The 24,785-nt window shown below is 35.7% G+C and overlaps 1 protein-coding gene across 4 annotated transcripts in view; it reads left to right on the top strand.

Annotated features, from left to right (window-relative positions):
• Positions 1-24,785, top strand: part of gapvd1 (GTPase activating protein and VPS9 domains 1) — a 53,209-nt gene that overhangs the window by 4,273 nt on the left and 24,151 nt on the right. For 2 of the 4 annotated variants that reach the window (XM_067395079.1, XM_067395082.1), the window contains exons 2-13: positions 7,030-7,235; positions 10,154-10,421; positions 10,765-11,340; positions 13,808-13,894; positions 14,330-14,464; positions 15,717-15,909; positions 17,940-18,020; positions 18,677-18,831; positions 18,951-19,080; positions 19,479-19,604; positions 19,727-19,900; positions 23,902-24,024. In XM_067395079.1, coding sequence (XP_067251180.1) covers positions 7,051-7,235; positions 10,154-10,421; positions 10,765-11,340; positions 13,808-13,894; positions 14,330-14,464; positions 15,717-15,909; positions 17,940-18,020; positions 18,677-18,831; positions 18,951-19,080; positions 19,479-19,604; positions 19,727-19,900; positions 23,902-24,024 — 2,233 coding nt within the window. In that variant the 5' untranslated portion in view covers positions 7,030-7,050. Of the gene's footprint in view, positions 1-7,029; positions 7,236-10,153; positions 10,422-10,764; positions 11,341-13,807; positions 13,895-14,329; positions 14,465-15,716; positions 15,910-17,939; positions 18,021-18,673; positions 18,832-18,950; positions 19,081-19,478; positions 19,605-19,726; positions 19,901-23,901; positions 24,025-24,785 lie in introns of all 4 variants that reach the window. The other 2 variants (XM_067395081.1, XM_067395080.1) reach the window with 2 other exon arrangements.

The following is a 24,785-nucleotide window of genomic DNA, read 5'->3' as shown; positions in this document are numbered from 1 at the left end:
GAACATAAAGAAGATATTTTGAAAATATGTTTCAGTGTTTTTTTTCCCATGCATTAGAAGTCAGTGGCAATCAAAACTGTGTGGTTTCCAAGATTCTTCAAAAGGTTTGGACTGACATGAAGGGGCGTAAATGATGACACAATTTATTTCTTGGTGACCTATCCCTTTAAACTTATGTTTATGCTTGACTCGCACTCTTAAATGTGTGGCACATGATAAGTGTGCCTTAAGATATTGCAGTCCATTTAAATTATTGCTAAAGTAAATTATTGTTAAGTTTAAACAGTCTTGAATTACTGGAAGCAATAGCCCACAGTGAAATATCCAGCATGAGCCAACTAAATATCCAATATTAGTTAATACATTTAATCTCTAATATCGAGCAATAACAGTTATAGTCATGTTATTGGTGCAACTTTATTAGGTTATATCTATTCCAACACATATTTCCTTGATGGAAATGTAAATACTTTTACTGGATTTTATATGACATTCCTATGCTAAAATAAAGAAAAAATAGTGAAATGACTAAATGAATGCTCACTTCAGAAACATAGAAGCATGATGTATTAATTTTTATTGAGGAATCATTTGTTGGCCTCCTCTTTATGTACTTAACCACGTTTTTCAGATCTGTCAACTACTTCTCTATCTACAACACGAGAAGTTTGATGACTGTTTCTGAGAGCTGCTTGAAATTGTAATTCTCAGGAGGCTTATATCATTTGTGTGTTGACTTCTGCTTTCATCAAATTAGATTTTTCTTTAAGTTTTGATTGATCACTTGGTTATTGGCAGTCATGCTATTTTTGGCTCGCTATTCCATCAGCAATCAATTTTTTTGGCGTGTAATATTGCTTCCATGTAATGGCGTGTACAGGTGTTAGATCCTCGATGTTTGGTTGCTTTTTAGTGAAATCTCAAAGATGACTAAGCTGTGCATGTGGTTGTTATTTTACCTCTGGATTCTTGCCAAGGTACTCAAACTTGCTTGGTACACTATTTCTGTAAACCAGAGATATTGTTTCACATTGTCAAAAGAGAGCAGAAAGCATCCTGGGTTGGAGACATTTCCGTGCAGTACTCCCACACCCTCATGTATGCCAGGCTGGTGGAATGAATTGGGTTTCTCAGAAAGACTTTGTACTTGGATATGGGATTTTTAGTGGTCAGTTAGATACTTTCAGTAGAGCTCCACTGACCAAGTGTTATCTCTTTGCTGGCACATTTATGTAGTTGTAAATGGAAATGTGGTTGGGATGCTTGGCCATCGAAAGAGCATCCCACTCCACATCACATCCCCAGCTAGTGACGTTAGCTGCCTCCATGTCTTAGATTTTGTCTCTTTGTGCTCATAATTGGCATGGAAATTGCATACTTCCACTCTATATTTCTCATGCTCTGTCACTATTCTATCCACAATGCTGTTCATTGCAGAGTCAGACTGCATTCGATGCTGAATGTGCAAGCAATTTCTCTCATGAGTGGTTTGGTGTAGTACATTATAGAAAATATGTGAAAGTACATGATGTTGTATCTAGCTTGTGATTCATATCCCACAGAGCTCCTTACTGTGGTGCTTTAAGGGCACTGAGAGCAATGATTCAACCAGATGCAAAGAGGAAGAAGAAATGAAAAACGGATCCTCGTTAAGGCACCAACCTGACCTGAGAGTTACACTCAGCTCACACGGTGTTTCCGGTCAGTTTGTCCTAATCAGAATTGCTTAGATTTTTTTTTTTTCTTTTTCAATTGGTAGTAACAAATGCATTAAGAATTCACAACATACTCAAAAGTAACAGTTTTATAAAGTGTTTATATATATATATACACTACCAAAATAAGTTATTACTGACTTCAAAAGTTGGTAATTCAATTTAAATGAGTAAAAGTAGAAAAGTTAGTCAGTAATAAAAGATGCATTCTTTTAATCAGCAAGGACACATTAATAATAAAAAGTTACAGTAAAGACATTTATAAATATTACAGATAAATGCTGTTCTTTTCAACTTTTTTTTATCAGAGTATCACTTTTTCCACAAAAATATAAGAAAAATATTAAAGGTGGCCTGAAACAGAAGTGGCTCTTGTCTTTTCTTTCCTATGTGACATAAAACAACAGATAAATCATTTAAAACAAACACTACAAAACCGTTTTCAACATTGATAATTATAAGGAATGTTTATTGAGCACCAAATCAGCATATTAGAATGATTTCTAAAAGATCATGACTGTATTATTAATGACTGCTGGAAGTTATGCTTTGCCGTCACGGGAATAAATTACATTTTCAAGTATGTTAAAATAGAAAAGTTATTTTAAATATTAATAATATTTCACTGTATTTTAAATAAAAAAAAAGCAGATCTTGTGTGCTTAAGAGACTACTTTCAAAAACAGTAAACTCTTACTGAACCCAAACTTTTGAATAATACATTTGTTGAAAATTAATATATAAAATGTTTTAATAAGATAAAATTAGAGGCCGTTTTAATCAGAGTAAGATTGTTTAAAATGAATAAATAGGACATGGAGAAATACCAATTAAATTTTAAGGATATTTTTGTCAAAAGACAAAAAAAAAAGTACAGTTTTGAGTTTAACCAGATTTGAGAAAGGTTTGTCTTTAGACTAGGAAGACACCAAGTCTAATGCCAGGATAGTGTACTGTGTGTGTTTGCATTCGAGTGCTGTTGGTTTTCTCAATGCAGACATGCACATCATTCAAATGAAAGGGAGCTCAGTCATTTTAATCAAAAGAAAATTGTAGCCTATGGTAAGTGAAGTGTAACTATAACAGCATTGTACTGTACTTTGATATGACACAGTAATGAAATATCAGCAAGCACCAAAAATAATTTATTGGTAGTTGTATTTGGCCTTTAGAAAAGTTATCTGTGCATTTCTACTTTAGATCTGTGGGCTATTTTCTTGAATACGTTTTGACATTTTGTTATCTTGTATAAGAATACACTAAGCACACATCCATCTCTCTCTCCATTCCTCCTCAGAGTGAGTGAGTCTGTTCTACCTGCTCAAATGCTGTCAGATCAGATCTAATCCAAACGCAGCTCTTCAGAACAGAGGAACTGAAAAAAGGACCTTCCTCCTGTTCCCAATGCTTTTAGAAAGTGTGCCTTTCTGTGTTGCTAAAAACAGCATCGGCTGCAGTCCAAAACTTGAAAAAAGTGAAAGTAAACCGATCTCTGGGTTTTAGTTGCTTTTGAATTCATTGCTGCCGATATTGACAGTCAGCCAGTCTTATCTTATTACTAAAACATCTCTGGGATGTTTTAGTGTAGAAACACTGCTGCATAATAACTTATTCATCTCTGCCTGTGTCCTTTTGTATAAAATGTGAAACATTTCCATTTTTTCATAGCTCCATTGATGTTTTCTTGATCTTTTTGATCATCAAAATAGGGCGACTGTGTCTAGAAAATGTTCTCTGCTCCTTCAACTTCCTTTACCAGAAATTTGGCAGTATAAGAAAAGAAGCATGTTAGTTAAAATGCCCCTTTATTTCTCTGTGGTCATATTATGGTCTAGTTTGTACTTTGCCTCACTGCACGACTGCAGATGTTTTGTCTAATATGTTTAGTGTGAGGAAAAACGGGACCATTTTGATTATGGAAATTTGGAAACCTTTAGTTTCTTTTCAGTTTGCACAATAAATCAAATGATTCTTTAAAAATATATATTTTTTTACTGGTATAAAATGAATGATTGAACTGTAAAAGTCGTTCTTAAAGGGATAGTTCATCCTAAAATGAAAATGAAGTCATAAATTACTCACCCTGGTGGTGTTCTAATGGTGTATGCCCTTCTTTCTTTTATGGACCACAAAAGAACATTAAAAAAAAAAGTGTCCTGTTTGCACTCGTCCATGTAATGGCAGTGAAGGCCGACCAGTTTTAAACTTTTATTTTTTTTTTTTTTAATTTACTGACTCCAATTTTTTGGATTGTAATAATGTACATAAAAGTATCTTGCTATTACCATCTGATACCGTATGGCCAACTAAGCTAAGTTTAGATCTTTAGAAAGGTAGGCCTAGTTGTTTGCTTTGTTTAATAGTTTTTCTCTGGTAAGCTTATTTAATGTAACTTAGCACATACTTTTGCTATTTATAAGTTTTTGAGTCACAAAAGCCATTACAACTACCTTAGACTTTCTCAGAATAGAAGAAGAAAGTAAGTGAATAGGTGGCCTTTTCCTCTTCCCCTGAGGCCAAGTCTTCACATACCACTGCATTCAACCGCAAAGCACTGAGCACAGTGATGTGCTTTATTTGGCAGGATGACAAGAGGTCGAGCTGATTCAGGAGTGAGTGGTACAAGAGGCCTCCGCGGATGTACTGATATTCCGCTCTGTGTTTGTGGGCAGCTATACGGATGCACAGGGGCCCGGCTCAATCGAGGGCGTCTCTGGGCTGCTCTTCATCCCACGGTGTCCTGTGTAACTGTGCTTTACAAAGACCTCTTTGTGCCTGAGAAACGGTCCAAGAAATTATTTGAATTTTCTGCATTTTCTCTAGTTTGAATGTTTGCATGTGTGTACATTCAAACTTGTGTGTGTGTGTGTGTGTGTGTGAGAGAGAGTGAATGGGGCTTGTGTGGGTGCTTTCTGTTTGTCTACATCCCTCCACTATGAGAAAGCGAAGGCAACTAATGTGATTTGCATATTGATTTTTTGGTAATCTCAACATCTACATCAACATTTTTTTTTTTTTTTTTTTTTTTATTGCAAAGGGATACATTTCACAACATCTGTTTATGGAATTTGTCACTTTTACAGCATTTCCAGCTTACAAAATATAATCATTAATCAAGAATATCAAATCTCTTAAGTGATAAGTTCTTCATAATAACAACAATATATCTCTAATTCTGTTCATTAAGCAAATCCTCAATTTTAACACAACTAATTTCAGTTTTACTAATTTTAGTACTTAAATGTATTTATTTCAAGGCTACATTTGTGTGTTAATCTAGTTTAGATTTTATTCTAATATTTATATTTGATCATATTTCTAATTATCAGAAACTGTTTTTTAATAGTTGTAGTTGTTAACCTGATGACTGGTGGTTAAGCATACTGTCTAAAAGACAACATTTTATGTGGTCTTTGCATTGTTGGTCATTATGTTAATGCGTGATTTAACAATGGATTATTAATGGATTTAACTGCTGTAAAATCCTTAATACTCTTAGCTGCATTTGTGTACCAATAGAAGGATTTTGGTAAAAAATTATGGCAGAGCTTGTGCATAGCATCTGCTTTACACACAAAACCAATAAGCAGAAATGATGCATTTCATGCCTTGCTTCTTTTTACGGCAGTTTCATGAAGTTAAATGAAACGCATCGGAGCTAAGTGCGTAGTTGCCTTTGCTGTGTGCTGACTCTGGGTTAAAAAGGTGAAGTAATTAAAAAAAGCTATACTTCAGCATGCCCTTTGGACCTTATAAAATATGTGCAATTTTCTTATGGTGTATGTCTGTGTTTATAGTCTCGTAAGTTCCCTGTATGAAAATTGCTCTATTCTCTCCCATCTCAGAGGAAATAGAGCAGTCTTCCTGTTTAGGCATGATTATTTGTCTTACACAGTTGAATGTGTGCTATTCAGCAGCTCTGTTTATTGACTTTATCTGTAGTGATTTTACTTTAATAATAATGTGCTTTTATCCTACTAAGGTACAGTATGTGTAATATTGAGATGTGCTGTCCAGCTGTTAGTGTACTACTGTTGGGAGTGTATTACTGAATCCATGTTTGGAAAAGTTAGGGTTAGATGACACTACACTTCAGAAGGAACCGAACCTGCCGCCCGATAAATACTTCTGCTTGCTTCATAGAAGAAATCATAGCCTACCTCTCTTATTTCATTCTGATTTACTGAAATGACATTTGACATAGGGCTGTGCAGTATACTGGGCAGTACTATATATCACTATATTTTTATAAATGATATAGTATAAGGCAATACGTTTATATCAGTATACAATAGTTTGATATTACGAGCGCATCTGAAAAATAGCGGAGGACACACAGTGAGCTGTCCTTAACATGAGACCTGCCTTTTATTATTTTTTTTAATACGAAAAAAATAGAAAATACTGGGATATATACTGTATATTGGCTTTCAGCTAAAAAACAGAGAAAAAACAAAGAGAACTTTTTTCTTTTAAGAATATTAATGATAATAATTTTTATTTATATAGCGCCTTTCCAGAGCTCAAAGACTCTTTTGTCCATATTGCCCAGTCCTGTGACATATCCACACCAGATTGGGCAAGACAACAATGTTTAATAAAAAACATAAATGTGTTTTTATCAGTACAAGTAAAAATGTGAACACATGAGACAACAGGAAAAAATCCTTATTTTTCGGCCTGAGAACCTATGCCAAAATACAAAATAGCTTTATTTGATACTTTTGTGTAGGCATTTAACATAGCTCTTTATGCAGTTTTTTTTTTTTTGTTTACATAAAAACCCTCCAATCTGTTAAACAGTTTGCTGAACAATTAGACGTCACTTTACATTTGAACTTAATACACTACGACATATTGTGTGAACAGTCTGAGAAAACCGTTATCCAGGTCAATGCAAAATGTCTAGTAGATTTATTCTAGTAAACTTGATGTTTCTTGAACCACAGAAAAATCATTCTTCTTTCACTCACAGCCTCTTCTTTTTTAATTCATGTCTAATTAATTATGGCATCTGCTTCAACTAAATTCTATTGTTTTGATCAGTATTCATTGTCTCTGAAGCCCATTGAAAACAGTTGCTCAAGTTTACGTCAGTTTCCCATTGGGGTGGGTGGTATAACCAAAAATGTATCATGCTTTGAGTAATTTTTTATCATGGTAACTGCATGTAAATACTGTTCAGCTTTTGTTACTCATAGTTTGTGCGTCTCTTGTATTGAATACATTGGTATTTACATTATATTCAGTTGACATAATACTGTTGTAGTACTCTTTCAGTGCTACTACTTTTTTTTTTGCTGTCTATCTGCAGCGCCGTGGCTGAGCTTGAACGATGGTGAAGCCAGACATTCACACTCTGGCCCACCACCTGAAGCAGGAACGTCTGTATGTGGCATCAGAGAAGCAGCTCATCCAGCGGCTCAACAACGAAGTGCTAAAGACGGCAGAGAGGCTCTACCGTGCAGCCTGGATCGCCAAACAACAAAGGATCAACCTCGATCGCCTCATCCTAACCAGGTGACTGCACTCCAGACCTGTTAAACCAACTGACTCTCCTTGTGATTTTCTTTCATGACTCATTACCTGATTAACTGAACCGGAAGAATTACAAAGATTACATTGCAGCTTATCTCAGTGGTAGTTGCTGGGGAAAGAGCCAAATGAGTATTCTGGCGTGGCAAGTTCTGACATCTGATTGACTAATACTTTCTTTGATGTCTTTGATCATTTTCGAATTAGTTTAAAAAAAGTTATCAAAAAAAAAAAAAAATGGCATCTTTTACTCACCCTAATGTTGTTCCAAACCTATTTGAGTTTCTTTCTTTGTGGAAGCAAAAAAAGAAATGTTGAAGAATGTTCCAGATGCTTTTCCCCGTACAACAGCTTAGTTTTCCATTCGCTTTAAAAAAATCCCCAATTTCAATTTACCCATGTCGAGTATCCGGCAAAGTACAGAAAGTGGCAAATTCCACAGCAGAGAATCCATGAACCGCATTATTAGACCCCTTTCTAAGGCTGCATGATGTATAAAATCATTTAAAAATCATTGCATAGTGCTATTGTGAATTTGCAACGGCTGCGATTCAGTTAAATAAATATATGTGCTGCAGATTTAATATATATGCGCTTTAATTATTTACATTTCCTCCGATTTGTAAGGTAAATTATTTATAAACCTGTGAACTGTTCATCGCGATCTCAAAAGCAAAGTTTTTGTTTTGATGTTTTTGGATGTTTTGTCCATTCATGTTCAAGAAATTACAGTGGTTGTAGCATTTCTAACATAAAGAAGCGGCCAAATATTAAAGATTAAGTAAACATTTGATTTAAATGTTCAGCCAATATTAAACAAGGATTTGATCTGCTGTAAAGTGTAACAACAACAGATCGTTGGTGCCCTCTGCAGGCATTTGATGATTATTTATATTATGTAAATTATGTATTTAAACAGTGTTGTTCTATAAAACCATATGATTACTTACTTTTTTACACTTTATTTGAACCAAATATTATTGCTTCATTGTTTTATTTATTTATATATTTATTTATTTATTTATTTATTAGTGGTGGGCATAGATTAATTTTTTTTAATCTAAATTAATCTCACTGTAATCTTGGAATTAATCTAGATTAATCTAGATTACAATGGCTCATTTGAATTCTGCCGAAGACATTCAGAATATGTGTGCTACCCAAATAATGACTAAAAGTAATCCGCCATTTTGTCCGACAAAGCAGTCAGGAGTTTAGAAGATTAACTTCGATGGAGTTAAACTTGGAAAATTGTGTATATTGACATCTTTCTGTGTTTGAAACAACATTGATTCTCATGTTCATTCATGTTTATTTGATGCTATAAGTAGACTCGTAGTAAGAGATGATCGGTTTACGAGCCTCTTGAGCTGAGGCGCTACAGCAATCTGTCACGACATATTAAAGAGCAACAAAACGGTTTTTATTGTTTGAATTTCTTAAAAAAACTACACAGTTTTAAAGCTGGGACTTTAAGTAACCTGCTCTGTCTTGTCTGTCGATGTGTTGTCAGTGTCCTCTTTGCTCTGCGATTAATTTATCACTGTGTGTGGCGTGACAGCACCATGGCTTGTCGGACAAAGCAACAGTAACTAAGGGGGGCGGGTCTTTGCAAAGGGTCAATTCAGCTAGGTATACATCCGTGCTAAAATATCAAGGTGAAAGTCATCATAGTTTGCATAGTATAGACCCAGCTCCCAACCCAACTTTGAGAATAGATTAACGGCGATATTTTTTTTATCGCTCAATTAGTCTCACGTTAACGCAGCACGTTAACGCCGATAACGGCCCACCACTATATATATAGTCACAAATGGAACATACTGTATTAAACAGAATGCCAATATTTGGATTAATAAATCTGAAGTAGGGCTGTACAATGAATTAAATTACAATATGGACTAGTGTCTTTGAATATTAAAGCTCAGAAAGAACACTATTGAATCTGAACTCTGCATGTTCAGCGTGTCTTTGAATGAGTGCTGCAGTTTGCCTACTACAACATACTGACGCACGCATGACATCTGTGGTGTTTTTAGAGTCTGCTATCTCACTAAATGAGGACATTAACACATGAGCTTCATCTGCAAAGCTGCTCTTGAGTGTTCACTTCATAAAATTTTTACCATTTCATTCAAATAAATTTCATTCAGTTTATTGAATCACACAAACTCAAAGGTCTTCATTACAACCTGCCAAAATAAGTTTGGTCTAACTTGAAGATATTATGAAAGAATTATATTACTATTGCAAAGTAGAATGTACTTCTTAAAGTAATAATAATTTTAATAATAATAATACAATTAATTAACATTATTTTAAGGATCATTTAAATTTTAAATTAGATTTAATTTTAAAAGGTTAAATAAATTGTTAGTTTTATAAATTGATTTGATTACCTCCATTTAAAAAAAAAAAAAAAAAAAAGTTAATTTGTATTTGACATTACAAAGTTTTTATTTTCTATGTACTCCTGACAGTGAAATAAGCCACTATAAACTTATATAAATGTCCAGTCATGAAAAGAAAAACATACTTGATATACTGTGAAGCTGCCAGAATCTTAAAAAATACAGTGATACAGATTTTTGGTCATTTCGCCCAACACTACTATCATTTATAGTACATTGCAGCACACTATCAGATGATTAAATCTCCAATCTTGGATGCTAGAAAGTTCAACATTCAAGATGGTTCAGGGTGGCCCCCTTTCAGTGGGGATTTTTTAAATCTTCAGTAGGGATATTTTGAATAGTTGTTGTAACCAACCATCAGATAGTATCTAGATATTTCTTTATCTGAAATGCATTTGCACATTCTTTGCAATGCATCTCCAGCATGATCAGATTTAATTACAGTTTTTCTGCGATACACTTCTCTGAATGTGCCTCTTTCCTTTCCAGTGTGGAGGCCTCTCCTGCGGAATGCTGCCAGCATGCCAAGTTTCTGGAAGATACACAGTTTGTGGATGGTTATAAGACACTAGGTTTTCAGGAGAGCATCTACGGGGAGTTCTTAGGCCGGTTGAGGGAGAACCCGCGATTGGTGGCGTCCTGTTTGGTGGCAGGAGAGAGACTCAATCATGAGCACACGCAAGGGGTCATACACACAGTCTTCACCTCACTCTATGGCAACTGCATCATGCAAGAGGATGAAAGCTACCTGTTGCAGGTACACTGGATATACATATAAATAATGCTAGAAATCTGCAGTTGTACCAAAGGACAAGAAAGCGTTTTTTTTTTTTTTTTTGTAAATAATTTTTTGTAAATACTTTTTTTAATATTTTTTATATATATATATATATATATATATATATATATATATATATATATATATATATATATATATATATATATATATATATATATATATATATATAATATATATATATATATATATAATATAATTTATATTTTTATTTTTATGTGTATTTATTTATTTTTAATTTAATTAATTGTATTGCCTAGATTTTTACCAGGAAATTCTCTTTGTGCTGTCCTCCTCTTACCAGGTGCTGCGTTATTTGGTGGAATTTGAACTAAAGGAGAGTGACAACCCTCGTCGCCTGTTACGGCGAGGTACATGTGCCTTCAGCATCCTCTTCAAACTCTTCTCCGAGGGCCTGTATTCAGCTAAGCTTTTCCTCACTGCAACCCTCCACGAGCCCATCATGCAACTGCTGGTTGAGGATGAGGACCATCTAGAGACAGATCCAGCCAAACTCATAGAGCGCTTTACCCCAGCCCAGCAGGAGCGCCTGTTTGGGGAGAAAGGCACAGATGAGTACCGCAGAAAAGTTCAAGCAGGGGTGGAGGCCAATGAGGCCAAGCTCGTGGCCCTGGTCAACACCTTTATTGGCTACCTGAAGCAGAACACCTATTGCTTCCCACAGAGTCTGCGTTGGATTGTGTCTCAGATGTATAAGACGCTGGCACGGGTGGAGAGGTTAGAGGTTGGGGAGGTGAGGACGATGTGCACCGACTTGCTGCTCACTTGCTTCATCTGTCCAGCAATTGTCAACCCTGAACAGTACGGCATCATCTCAGATGCACCCATCAATGAGGTGGCTCGTTTCAACCTCATGCAGGTAGGGGATAATAGTGTTGCATCATTATCAGTATATTACAAAACAATTTTAATGTAATTACTTTAGCTGCCATCAGCTAGTTATAATGCTGACAGTATAACAGTATTACAGATTAGAATTTACACATTCACAACAATTGTTTTTGAATGAAAAGAGATATATGGTATTAAAACAACATTCAATATTTATTAAAAAAATAAATAAATACCATTACGAAAAAAGTATTTGTTTGTGAATGGATAGCTTAAACTAGGCCTGTAAAAGTGTATATATACATGAGTGTATAATTAGGGCTGGGTATCATTCAAAAATTTTCGATACCGAGATGATACCGATACCTTGACTTCGATACCGATACCTAAATGATACCTTTTTCGGTACCAGTTTTATAAAATATGTTTAAACAAGATTACATAACCTCAAAAAAAATATTTGGTTTTATATTTTAACTTTGTTGACTTTTTTTCAGACTCAAAGACTCATCTCCTGAGCCACTGCGGGGAATAAAAAAAGCACAAATTAAAAAAATTTACCCAACACAGTCAAATCAGTGCAAATAGTTTTAATAAAGTTTAGTTTTCAATGCAAAAATTAAGTATGTGAGGCTCTTTTTAAATCACTCAGCAATTGTTCTTCAAAAAATTAATTATTATTAACAAGATCAAAGTGGAAGTAAGAGTGACGCAAGTTCGTTGCGTCTTACCGTGAAATAAGAGTTCTGTGTCTTTATTAAAATCAACACATTAATGATTCATCTCTCATCCACCCGCAATTAATTTGAATGTTATTTTTTTTTTTTTATTACTTGGCCCGACCCGCAAATTATCCGCAGTATCAGGAGGACGCTGATACCTCTTTTTCAGCAGAATTGTTCGCGTTCTGGAGCCAGAGGCAGAGTCATGAACCGGTCGCGTGTTTCCATAGACTTGAGGGACGAACGCTGATGTAAAGCTGCTGTGTGTTGTACCTTAGACTACAAAAAACATTGCGCGTTCCGCTGTTTCTGCAGGCAGTGCGACACTTTTGTTTTCTGTTAACATTATCTGTAGTGAACCGGCTGCTCACATAAACAGCCGTTTCTCACCCGTCCATTCGGAGATAAACTGAAAACGAAACCGTTGATTCAATCGCCCTCTCGCATATAGGATCTCTCTCGCGCGTATAGTTTTATATATTTAGATTTAAATAACAATGTAGCGCAACGTTACTTGCTCCTCAACGAGACAGCGAAAGCATTTCTCCGCCCCTCTACTCGGCTCCATTCTGAGGTACCGAAATTTATGGTACCGAATGACAAGACACTTTTCGATACTCGGTAGTATCGAGGCAGTTCGATCGGTACCTAAAAAGTATCGAGTTCGGTACCCAGCCCTATGTATAATATGGAGTGTTACGTACAGAACAGAGTAACAGGTTTCAGTTAAATTCAAGTTCCGCTTCAGATTTCTAATTCTGAACTTGAACATGAATGAAAGTTATTAAAGCACCAATGATCTGGGAGACTGCAAGTCTTTTTGACCAATTAATTAAAATAACCAAATTATAAGAATCATTTGTTTGTGATTTACACTGTGGCCATCATAATACAAAACTGCAATCTACGGAAGAGGATTAGGGCCAAGCAATAATAAAAAAATAAAATCATCTCGAGATTAAAGTTTAATTTCGAGAAAAAACTCGTTAAATTTCCGAGAAAAAAAGTCATTAAATTATGAGAACAAATTTTTTATATTACGAGAAAAATTGTTAAATTTTGAGAAAAAAGTCGAGATAAAATGTTGAGAATAAAGTCATTAAATTGAGAAAAAAGTTGTTAAATTACGAGAACAAATTCGTTAAACAATTTAACAACTTTTTTCTCGTAATTTAATGACTTTATTCTCAACATTTTATCTCGACTTTTTTCTCGAAATGAAACAATTTTTCTCATTTAACAAATTTGTTCTCATAATTTAACGACTTTTTTCTCGTGGTGGTTTTATTTTTTTATTATTGCTTGGCACTAATCCTCTTCCGTAGTAATCTCTGTAATGAGTGTAACTGTTTTCAACATTGATAATAATAAGAAATGTTTCTTGAGCACCACATCAGCATATTAAAATGATTTCTGATCATGTGACACTGAAGACTGGAATAATGATGCTGAAAATTCAGCGTTGACATCACATGAATAAATGACTTTTTTAAAAATATATTAAAATAGAAAACAGTTATTTAAATCGTAATAAAAAAAAATCGTTTTTACTGTACCTTTGCTTAAATAAATGCAGCTGTGGTGAGCATTAGAGAATTTCAAAAAGATAAAATCTTTTTGTTCGTAGGCTGTAGATTCAGCGACCGTGCAAGAGACACTGGATTAAGTTTATTTTATGGAATAAAATGCTTGTTCTAACACATTTAGTGTGATTCATGTATGTCAGTGTTATGAATGTATTTGGAAAAATAAAATCTTATTTGATGATTTTAGGTGGGGCAGTTATTGCAGCAGTTAGCCATGTCTGATGCAGATGATGGAGATCCTCGACGCAAAAGCAGTTTATCAAAGTTTGATAAGGTAAGAATCCCAAAATTATGAAGCATTCTTGTTTCTGATTCTGAAACTATGTCTGTTTGGCATATTGCATACTGGTCATTTTACATTAAAACGTTGTCACAATAGCAGAATTTCTGTAGTCGAAACCAACACCAGTGAAATTTCATAATTCAAAATATGATTTTACCACAAAAATGACTATGCCATTGAACTTATTCCTTTATTATAAAGTTGAACTACATTTTAGCAAATGTCATCTGAGTATTCTATACGTATACAGAAGATTAACATACTGCACACAGTATACATTGTGCATGAAACACATAGTATGAGTAGTACAGTGCTAGTATGCTATTCCAAGCATAATCAGGAAATGTTAAACGGTTTATTAACATGTTCAAAGTCTTTTTTTTTTTTTTGGTGATTTAGTCATTGCAGTTTTTTTGGTCTTTTCAGACATGTGTCTCTGCCTTTTTGGATGTCGTCATTGGTGGAAGAGCTGTCGAGACTCCACCCATGTCGACAATGAATTTACTTGAGGGCCTCACGCGTACGGTGGTTTACATGACTCATAATCAGCTTTTAGCTCTGGTATGTAATGAAGAAAGAGACTTGTGGAAGGAAGTTAATGTCAGCTGACCTTTATGATTACGTCATCAGTGTAAATTGAATTATATCCTTCTAAAGTATAGTATGCAGTTTTGTAACAAGTTGCCCTATGACTTATTATATGAGACTTATTATGCGGTTTCACATCCTTTTCTTGACTAAAATGTTAAGGCTTCAAAAAAAGTATATTTCCTGAACAGGTTCAGATTAATCTTTTTAGTTCAGCAGACAAAGGGATGTCCTAAACATTGTCATGTTTACAAACTAGTCCACAGTAAACTAGGACTGGGGATTTTAATAAAATATAAAAATATATCTTGATGCTAATATGGACACATTAATCATGTCACCTGACCTGCATGTGAATAAGCACACAAGAACATTAACACTAAGATTGGTTGCACAGTGGATTGCTGTGGACTGTAGGCATGTGACGGGCTTATGAAAATTATATGGAAATAAAGCAAATAATTTATTGACTTCTAAAGCCACTTTTTTTTTTTTTGAAGCGTCAATTCAAGATTATCGTAGCAGATGAGTAAAGCATTGAATATTTGTCTTTTAAGAGCTTTTATGTAATATTGATGTGCAATAATTTGCAGTTAATTTAATTAATCACAGTGTCATGTCATTTAAGATGAATAATGACTTTTTTTTATTCATTTGACAGCCCTAATCAAAACACTTTTTTCTGTACTCAGCTTTTACATTAGACTCCGATCAATGAAATATGACTTGTTCTGTTGAGCTTTAAAAGATGAAGTAGACAGGCCCAAACCCGTCACGTCAATACAGAAGTAACAGTCATGCTGCATACCTTTACACTCATAATGCTTTAACTCTTTCTGCCCAACCCTGCCAAGAGCCAATAACCCTCCATTTCCCTGTTTTTCTTCTCAGCATGAGCAGCAAGATGTTCATCATCACACTGTCATTTACAGAGCCAATTAGCCCGACTCCTATGTTGTTATTGCATTAGACTCACTGTTTGAAATTCACTAATGATGATAGCTGAATAATGAGGCCCACCTGCATTAATTACCAGCACTGATTAAGAGTGAGTTAAAAAATTACCTGAAGACATAATGAAAGCTCACTGTACATCTTTGTAAGCTTTATTTCACAGGATGTTGACTTAAAGAAATCATTGGATAGCAATTTAGAGTGATTGTTTGATAGTATGTTTGTACCAAAGCGGAGCAAAAAATGTCTTAAACCTTATTTCTGTGTTCAGGTGGACTTTGTGCGTAGTGTCACTGCAGGCGATCAGCTCAGAGAAGAAGACCACCTGGCTCTGGAAACCCTACTAGCCAATGTACCTCAGTCCCGCACAACAAAGAGCAATAGCCTGGAGCTCACGCCCTCTAACACGCCCCAGCTTTCCCCAGCTACCACACCCGCCAACAAGAAGAACAGACTCCCTATTGGTATTCCTACTACATTAATTTTACTGCATGTTGGTTTCTGCGGATATTTTGGAGAGTGGAGACTAAAAGAGTTGTCACAAGTACTGACTTCGGTTTTAAACTTAAGTTTTAAAAGTGTGATGCTTTGAGCGCTGTGGAGCGGATTCGTAAACACTTCTGATTGGCCATTGTGTTCACGCTTTCTTTGGATATGTCTGTGATTGGCTACAATGATCAACACTTTAAAAACATGTTGTAAATGGTCTTCACCGAGCACTTACACAGATACACGGGAGCGTTTGAAAGCAGGCATCTATCAGCAGACTGGTCCGCGATAGACGCCTGCTTTCAATTCAAACACTTCCGTGTGCTTTCTAACGCTCCTTTGCGTTGATCATTGTAGCCAATCACAGATATATATGTTGAGCTTGTGAACACAATGGCCAATCAGGTGTTTATGAATCTGCTCAACAGCGCTCAAAGCGTCACATTTTTAAAATTTTAGTACCGATTGGTCAGTACTTTTGACAACTCTAGAGGCTAACCCTCTGATTACAGAAAGTGTAGTATACTATAATCTGATTCAATAATAAATGACTCTTTCGAGCTGGTTCTTTAATTAATTGTTAAAAAAAAATCTAACTGAATCATTTATTTTACATAATGAACATACTGAATCAACATCTAACTCACTAATTGAACTATATTATAAGTATGATGACTTTTAGTGATGCTCATATTTAAATGCAAGTTTTGTGTATTTAAGGATGTGACACTTACATCTTAAACTGGTTGTTCATATGACTGTTTGTAGATAAAGACAATTTTTTGTAATATTTTTATTATTACTATTAGATAATGAAAATAATTATAAAGTATTATTACTATTAATAATACAGTTTATATAAAGATACACACTTGGGTTTTTGTAACAAATTTTCTTTATTAATAATTTATTGTTGTCATTTATAATCATAATAATAATAATAATAATAATAATTATAATAAAAATTTGAGTCGAAATCCCATGTATCCTTCACAGTGAAAGCAATCTCAAAATAAGTTCAGAGAAAAAATTAGTCCAAGATTATTAAGATCGAAGAAATGTTGATTTAAGATAATTACAATGTATTTCTATCTATATTAAATTGATTAAATTGATTGTAAATTAGATTTTACAAATTGATGATTTTACCTAATATTTGTGTGTGCTCTGCATTTTTTCTGCATGGAGCATAGCACTGTTAGCTCAGCAATATTCGAATCTGTTCAAATTATATTCATATTAGTTATGATCTTAGGACGCTTAAAGGATCGTTTACATCAAGGATGATAAAGATATAGTTCTAAAAATCGTTCTAAAAATAAAGTAATAGCAGAGTCCACCACAGAGTACACCACAACTAACGATATCATTGGGATCAGTTTCAGAAAAAAAAAAAATTTCCAGCTGTTGAACGATAAAACACTGACAGCCAATCAGAATCCATTCGAATTTAAGGGCTTGCGCATTTAAAATGGCAGACGACATTGCGGAGTAGTAAATTGCCGAGGTCCAGAAAAATCCAGCACTGTTTGACAAGACCCCCTTTTCAAGGATACTTGAATATAAAAACAATTAGTCATACCCTCCGAATAAATGGTGAGAAGAATTAACGGAGATGAGATCATCATACCAGGCTAGCAAACAGAGTAGCATAAAATTACCTCAAGTATAGGCACTAGTTTTGACAAGTTGCCTTTGAAGTTGCAATGAAAAAGTTGAAATGTTGAATACTGCAGTTATCTTCATAGTTATCGGTGTTATTCTTGGTGTGAACGGGCCTTAAAAGTCATAAGTCATAAGCATGCTGGAACAGAGCTAATATCTCTTCTGTGCAACCCACCAGGCATGGACATTACTTGATGGTCTTCTGTTAATTTACTAGTGCTTGTTCTTACACTCATTTACTGATCTTTTACACATTGTTTATCTTGTCCACCAACTCTGATTTCCCCCTGTCTCTGTCTCTTCCACCTTTTTTTCTTGCCTTGCTACCAATGATCATCAGGACAACAGTTGGCAGCCATAACGTGTTGGGAGCCCTCTGCCACTGCCCTGTCCGCTCATATACCCTTAGTAACCCCATTTGGTGGGTAACAGTGCCGCCCTGCCGTGACCAACATGTACAAATACCCCTGTCCACACACAGCTTCTCACCGCTTCACCCATGCTTTGACAGTGCTCACTGTGTCTGCCGTGTGTGTCCCTGCTATACATTTCACTTCTCGCTGTAACACATCTGGGCTGCATTACTTGCCCCTAGCGATATAGTTGTAGTTGCTCATACAAGCAAGAGTTTTATGAGTGTCATAAATTTTGTAATATGTACCTGAACCTTTTTCCATCATATTCCACAATAGCTGTTTTCTTCATTTGATTTGTTTGCTTCGCTTTATCTAGTTTCAATAATTTTCTTTTTTTAAAACAGATTCTGTACAAAAAAGTCTCTCAAAAAAAGAAACGCAAAAAAGAGGTTTCGTCATCCATAAAAATGCACATTCCAAGTTGTCTAAGCAGTATGGAATAAAACATGTTCATTGCTATATTGGCAGATTTATCAGAAAAGTTTGTTCACTTGCATGTGTTATTGTTGCCATTTAAAGATGCTTTTGAGCATTTGTGAGTGCTAGTGTTCATGCAGGCTTTCATTGTGTTTTTTTTAGGCTTCTGCTAACAGTTTTAGCTGCCTTGCTTTCCTCTAACCCTATTAGTTTGTCTCCATTCCCCTTCTTCCTCACCCAGCAGGCTCTCGCAGCCGAAGCCGATCCAACATGGCTCAGGAGGGTGAGATTGAAGCTAGCTCCCAAGAGTCTCTGCAGGAGGTCACGCCCGAGGAAGTGCTAGTCATCTCGTTCGGAACCTCACCACAGACCGTACCTGGGATGATGTCAGAAAATGAGGTCTGAAGCTTTAGTCGTTATGTCTAAATGTTATGGTCAAATGTTATAGTATTTAACAAGCAATGGTGATTTTATAGATGGTGATATTTGGTATGTGACTGCTGTGTCTATGTCCACAGGTTCTGACTCTGAATCTTGGAGATGGTGGACATGGAGATGCCCCTGTCGACGACAATAAACTGCATGGCAAGCCTGATAAAACGCTGCGATTCTCACTTTGCAGTGACAACCTGGAGGGCATTTCTGAGGGTGTGTTTTCACCAGACAACCAGCAGATGGTTCTCTTGTACATAAACTGTTCCATATCCACCTGGCATTTCTTTGTAATAGAAAATTGTAAAAAAAGAGGAAGAGAAATAAACTAGCAATCTTTTATTTTTATTTTTGGTTTTGTTTTTTACTTTTACTTTTTGTTTTTGTTTTTATTTTATTTTACTTATTTTGTTTTGTTTTTCTTTTTAGTTTATTTTACTTTTTTGTTTTGGTTTTCGTACAACCCACCCAGACATAAACATTAGTTAGTGATCTTCTATTAATTAACTTCTGCTTTGTTTTGATAGAACTTTTGTTGCTATAAGTGTGCTGTTGGATGAAACTAAATACTAGAGGTATGTTAATGAATAACAATAATTGTGGTCTGTCTGTAGGCCCGTCTAACCGCTCCAATTCAGTTTCTTCTTTGGACTTGGAGGTGGAGTCTGTGTCAGAAGGTGGACCAGGTCCATCTGGTAGTAATGGTGCAGAGGCTTTGCAGCTACTGGAACATGAACAAGGTGAATTTGTGTTTGAGTATCTCACCAAAAAAATCTTCAGCAACAAACTAAATACCATTTACAAGAACTTTTTGGTTAAAGTCTCAAAGCTTGATTATTACTCTTGGTTGTCCGTTATGTAGCCACTACACAGGACAATTTGGATGATAAACTGCGTAAGTTTGAGATTAGGGACATGATGGGCCTGACAGATGATCGAGACATTTCTGAGACGGTCAGTGAGACTTGGAGCACTGACGTCCTGGGCAGTGACTTCGATCCCAACATGGATGAGGACCGACTGCAGGAGATAGCAGGTATGAGTGTATTTCTACAGATCTCAGTCGTAGCTAGTCATAAGGCACTAGTTCATATAGATCATATAAAGTTCATATAACCATAAATAGCAATGTTTTCTCTCTCTTCATTTTAAGTTTGACTTTTAATTATAAAGTTGATTTTGAACTTGGATTCATAATATTTTGTTTAAGATTCAAGTGCAAATTACACTTTTTACAGTGAAGGTTCTTTTTTTGCATATTGGCCAGCAAACCCATTACTGCCACCTTGTGGTTAGCTGAAAAGTTGCACTTCTCAATTAAGAAGCTACTGAGCGAACTTTAAAATGTCTATAGGTCAGTCCCCTTTAGTAGTGCCCAAGTAATTACAATGGATTTTGTTACTGAGGTTTTACTATTGTAGACATTGTAACCAATCATATGCCATATAGCTATATATATGAACAGTATGGTGCAAAAGTCTTAGGCCACCACCAGCTTTGTTTTAGGAAAGTTTTAATGACTATCAATATTTATTTTTTGGTCTTTATTACAATACAAACAGAAAATACAGGAAATATGTTCACAAAATGTATATTAAAAAAAAAATAAAAAACCAGAGCAAAATGGCTTCTTTAAGCAAAAATTCTGTATTGAGTGTGACCTCCTGGACTTCTTCCAGTTTTCCAGTCTGAGAAACTTCTCATCAGATTTTGAAAGTTTTCTTGGTCTTCCAGTCCTTTTCCATACCATTTAGGTTTAAGAGAGCCAGTTTAATGCTATTTCTTAAGTGTAAGGGGAGGTCGCTAAATACTTGCCACTTTAGCCTGTAGAAGTCATTTTTTTCCCCCCTGTTTTTTAATACTGTATGCAATTTTTTTTTTAATACTGTATGCAAATTTCCTATATTTTCTGGTTATATTCCAATAAAGAGTCTGAGAAATAATTATATATGGTCATTATACCATTAATAAAACAACATTTAATGGTTGCCTAAGACTTTTGCACAGTACTGTATATGTGTGTGTGTAATGTAAGTATTTTTTTTTTTTTATACAAATCGTATAAAGTGTAAATGCATTAATGTACATTTAGACAGAATCTGAATCCCATATTTAAAATGCATAGTAATTTTGTTTGTTCCACCACCTCTCAGTGTTGACTAAATTAATTTAGTCTTATTTAGTTCATGCTTTCCTGGATTGAGAAAAAACTTTAGGGTTAAGGTTATTGACTCAAAAATGTCCAGTGTTTGTAAGATTTTTGTACAGAGTGATGTGCAGAACAACCTGAAACTGCTTCTCATTTCATTCAATCACATTCCATCTCTCTCTTCATCTCTTTCTCCTTCTCTGTCTTTCAGTCATCTCGCTCCCTCCACCCCGTCTTTCACTCTGTTCCCTCGTCTTCCGTGGTCTCTCTCTTTCTCGCCTCTCTCTCTGACATTCACACAGTCCCTGCAGTCTTATTGACCTTGGTTCCTTCTCATTTGCATCCTCCATTTTTCATTCCTCGGAATATGGCGTTGGGGGACTTTTCCATCATTAAGTGAATTTACAGCGATTTCCTTATGTGTTTTCTCCGAGGGATTGGGTTATGAGATACACATTAAATATCCATTAATACCTCATTATCCCACTGATAAGATTACCATGATAATGAGGCAGAAATTCTAATTGTTTCACTACTGCGGGTGCCACTCATTTAATCATGCACCTGAAAGACGGGTGGCCCAGAGCCCCTGCCTCACTCACTGTAAACAGGGCCAGCGGGGGAAAGCTCTCCTGCAGGCCCGCCGAACCTGCCCTTGTGTGTGCACGTATGTGGGGAGACGTGACCTGCGGAGAGCTTTATATGGAGCACTCATGATCTCTGCTTCCGCCCGACCATCAAACGCCCCTTCACACGTGCAAACAACCCCAACCCCCCCTCCTGCTCTCCATCTCCATTCTTCTGCCTTGTTAGGCGTTAGCTCCTGTTGGGAGTGTTTCTGAGAGAGGAGGCGCTGTGTGGGATGCTGGTTGAGAGAATAATGAGGTTATGAGTGATGCTCAGCTCGATCCACACCTCAAAGTCACAACCCTGATGATGCCGCGTGTGTGTCTGCGTCTGTGTGAGAGGGAGGCTGCAATTAACCTTTGGCCATCCCTGTCGCAGTCCGTCTACTTGCTGCTTTAGATCAGAGATGCCTCATACCCATGTGCTTCTTATGTGTATGTGTGCGTGTGTGTAGGGCTGTGCGTTGACACATTTCACAATTCTATTCAATTCCAGTTCACAAGCATGTGATTAAATTCAATTTAAATTCTATAAAGATTAATTTGGGTATATGTCAAATTTTCTCAAGGAAAACATTTCTCAGCTAATGGTGTAAACTATGCAGGGAACCCTGTCAGTTGGTACATAACTGTAATATTGTTTCTATAATAAATGTTTTTATTCAAGGTTTTTTTTTTTTTTTTTAAATAGCCTAAACATTTAAAGGTGCCCTCGAATGAAAAATTTAATTCATCTACATGGAAATTACATACAGTGAGTCTCAAACTCTGTTGTTTCCTTCTTCTTATATAAATCTCATTTGTTTAAAAGACCTCAGAAGAACAGGCGACTCTCAACATAACACCGACTGTTATGTAACAGTCGAGGTGTACGCCCCCAATTTTTGCATATGCCAGCCCATGTTCCCAACATTATAAAAGGCATTAAACAAGGGCAGGCAATATTAACGTCTGGATCTGTGCACAGCCGAATCATCAGACTAGGTAAGCAAGCAAGAACAATAGCGAAAAATGGCAGATGGAGTGATAATAACTGACATGATCCATGATAACATGATATTTTTAGTGATATTTGTAAATTGTCTTTCTAAATATTTCATTAGCATGTTGCTAATGTACTGTTAAGTGTGGTTAAAGTTACCATTGATTCTTACTGTATTCACGGAGACAAGAGCCATCGCTATTTTCATTTTTAAACACTTGCAGTCTGTATAATTCATAAACTTCATTCTTTATAAATCTCTCCAACAGTGTAGCATTAGCCGTTAGCCACGGAGCACTATCAAACTCATTCAGAATCAAATATAAACAATATAACAGTATACAATACTCACATAATCCGATGCATGCATGCCGCATGCATGACGAACACTTTGTAAAGATCCATTTGAGGGTTATATTAGCTGTGTAAACTTTGTTTAGGCACTGTTCAAGGCAAGCGCGAGCTCTGGGCGGAGAGCACGAGATTTAAAGGGGCCGCACAGCATAAATCGGCTCATATTTAATGATGCCCCAAAATAGGCAGTAAAAAAAAAAAAAAAATCTATGGGGTATTTTGAGCTGAAACATCAGACACATTCAAGGGACACCTTAGACTTATATTACATATAAAACGTTGGCTGTCATAACTTGTTTTCATGAGATTTATGCAAATATATATTAAATATTACATAACTTTTGAGCTTTAGTCGATGAATGACTTTTCTGAGATAATTATAACGTTGCTTTTACAAGTTTACAAGTCTTTCCGTGGTTGAAACACTGTTTAAGTTATAATATAGTGCATAATTATTTTCTGTAAGTTGTACTATATCATTCTGCATACCTTCTGATGTTCATACATGTTTATTTTGTGCAGTAACTAGTAGTAAAGTGGAAGAGATGATCAGTTCATGTGTGTTCTGTGCTGCCGCTTTGCTTAAACTGAGGTGCTACAACAATCTGTCATGATTGAATACTCAACAATAAGGAGTGCCAAAAGAGTTTTTATAGTTTTAGTTGAGTAATTAAATGGACAGAATTTGAAAGCAGAGACTTTTTCATATCAAAATTAATAAAGCATAAAGCTTATTGTGATTTATTGAATGGGAGGCATTCTACAAATAATTTTTTCTGTGAATGATTTGTTTATGCACCTACTGAAAACAGCATAAACGAAAATATTGATTCTTGCAATTTAAGAATCAGTATTGGTTTATCAAAATGTGAATCGATTAAAATCAAGAAATCAGTATTTTCAACCAAGCCCTATTCTCCTCTCAGGGGCGGCGGAGAATGCATTGGGCGGCATGCTGTGTTTGCCAGTGCTTCTGGACCCGTACGGTTCTACCATCTCTGAGACAACGAGTGAGGCATGGAGCGTTGAGGTTCTGCCAAGTGACTCAGGTGAGAGCTGAATGCATACAAGAACAGTTCAGTGAATAAAGCTGCCCATCTACTGGTGACCTTTATCAGAGCATTAGTATTCAGCTTTGGCTTCACTCAGGAGAGTCTTTATTAAATATTTACAGTAGCTCTGGTCTCAGATGCTGGTCAATACAGAGTAGAGGTCTGCACGGGCTTTAAACTGAAGCCCGAACCCGCCCTGTACATGAGATCATTTGACCTGACCTGACCAGTACTGTTAAATTTTAAGACCGAATCTGAAATTGGTTTCTAACAACAATTGACAAAAAACAAAACGTTTTTTTTTTGTTTATTTGATTTAATATTTAGCTTTTTAATTAAACAAATCAGTTGCATATTAGTTTTTGTTGTGGTATTGATAATTTTAAAATTTTACTGGTATTAGTATCCACTACTATAATTTGGTTGTTGTGATATCACTAATAATGATCATGTAGAGGCTAATTATGTTGTTAATCATACAGTTGTGAATAAGAAATAATGCAAAAGAAGACTGTGCCAGTATCAGGCATACAGCAGTCTGTGTGTGGTCTTGACTCCTTGCCCATTGTGCATCACAAACAAAAGAGAGAATGAGTGATTGTTTTTTTGCTTTTCTGGGGTTTGTTACAGTTCTTGGCAGTGGAAAAGTAGACTCCGAAGACCAATTGAGACCTGCATTATTACAAATGAGCACGTAAATGAGAGCCCTCCACGGGGATGCCCTGAGTGTCTTTATGTGTGTGTAGATACACCGTTTT

Source organism: Chanodichthys erythropterus, chromosome 9 (genome assembly GCF_024489055.1).
Source record: "Chanodichthys erythropterus isolate Z2021 chromosome 9, ASM2448905v1, whole genome shotgun sequence".
NCBI lineage: Eukaryota > Metazoa > Chordata > Actinopteri > Cypriniformes > Xenocyprididae > Chanodichthys > Chanodichthys erythropterus.
Note: the sequence above shows the minus strand (reverse complement) of the source record. Positions and strands in the feature narration are given on the sequence as shown.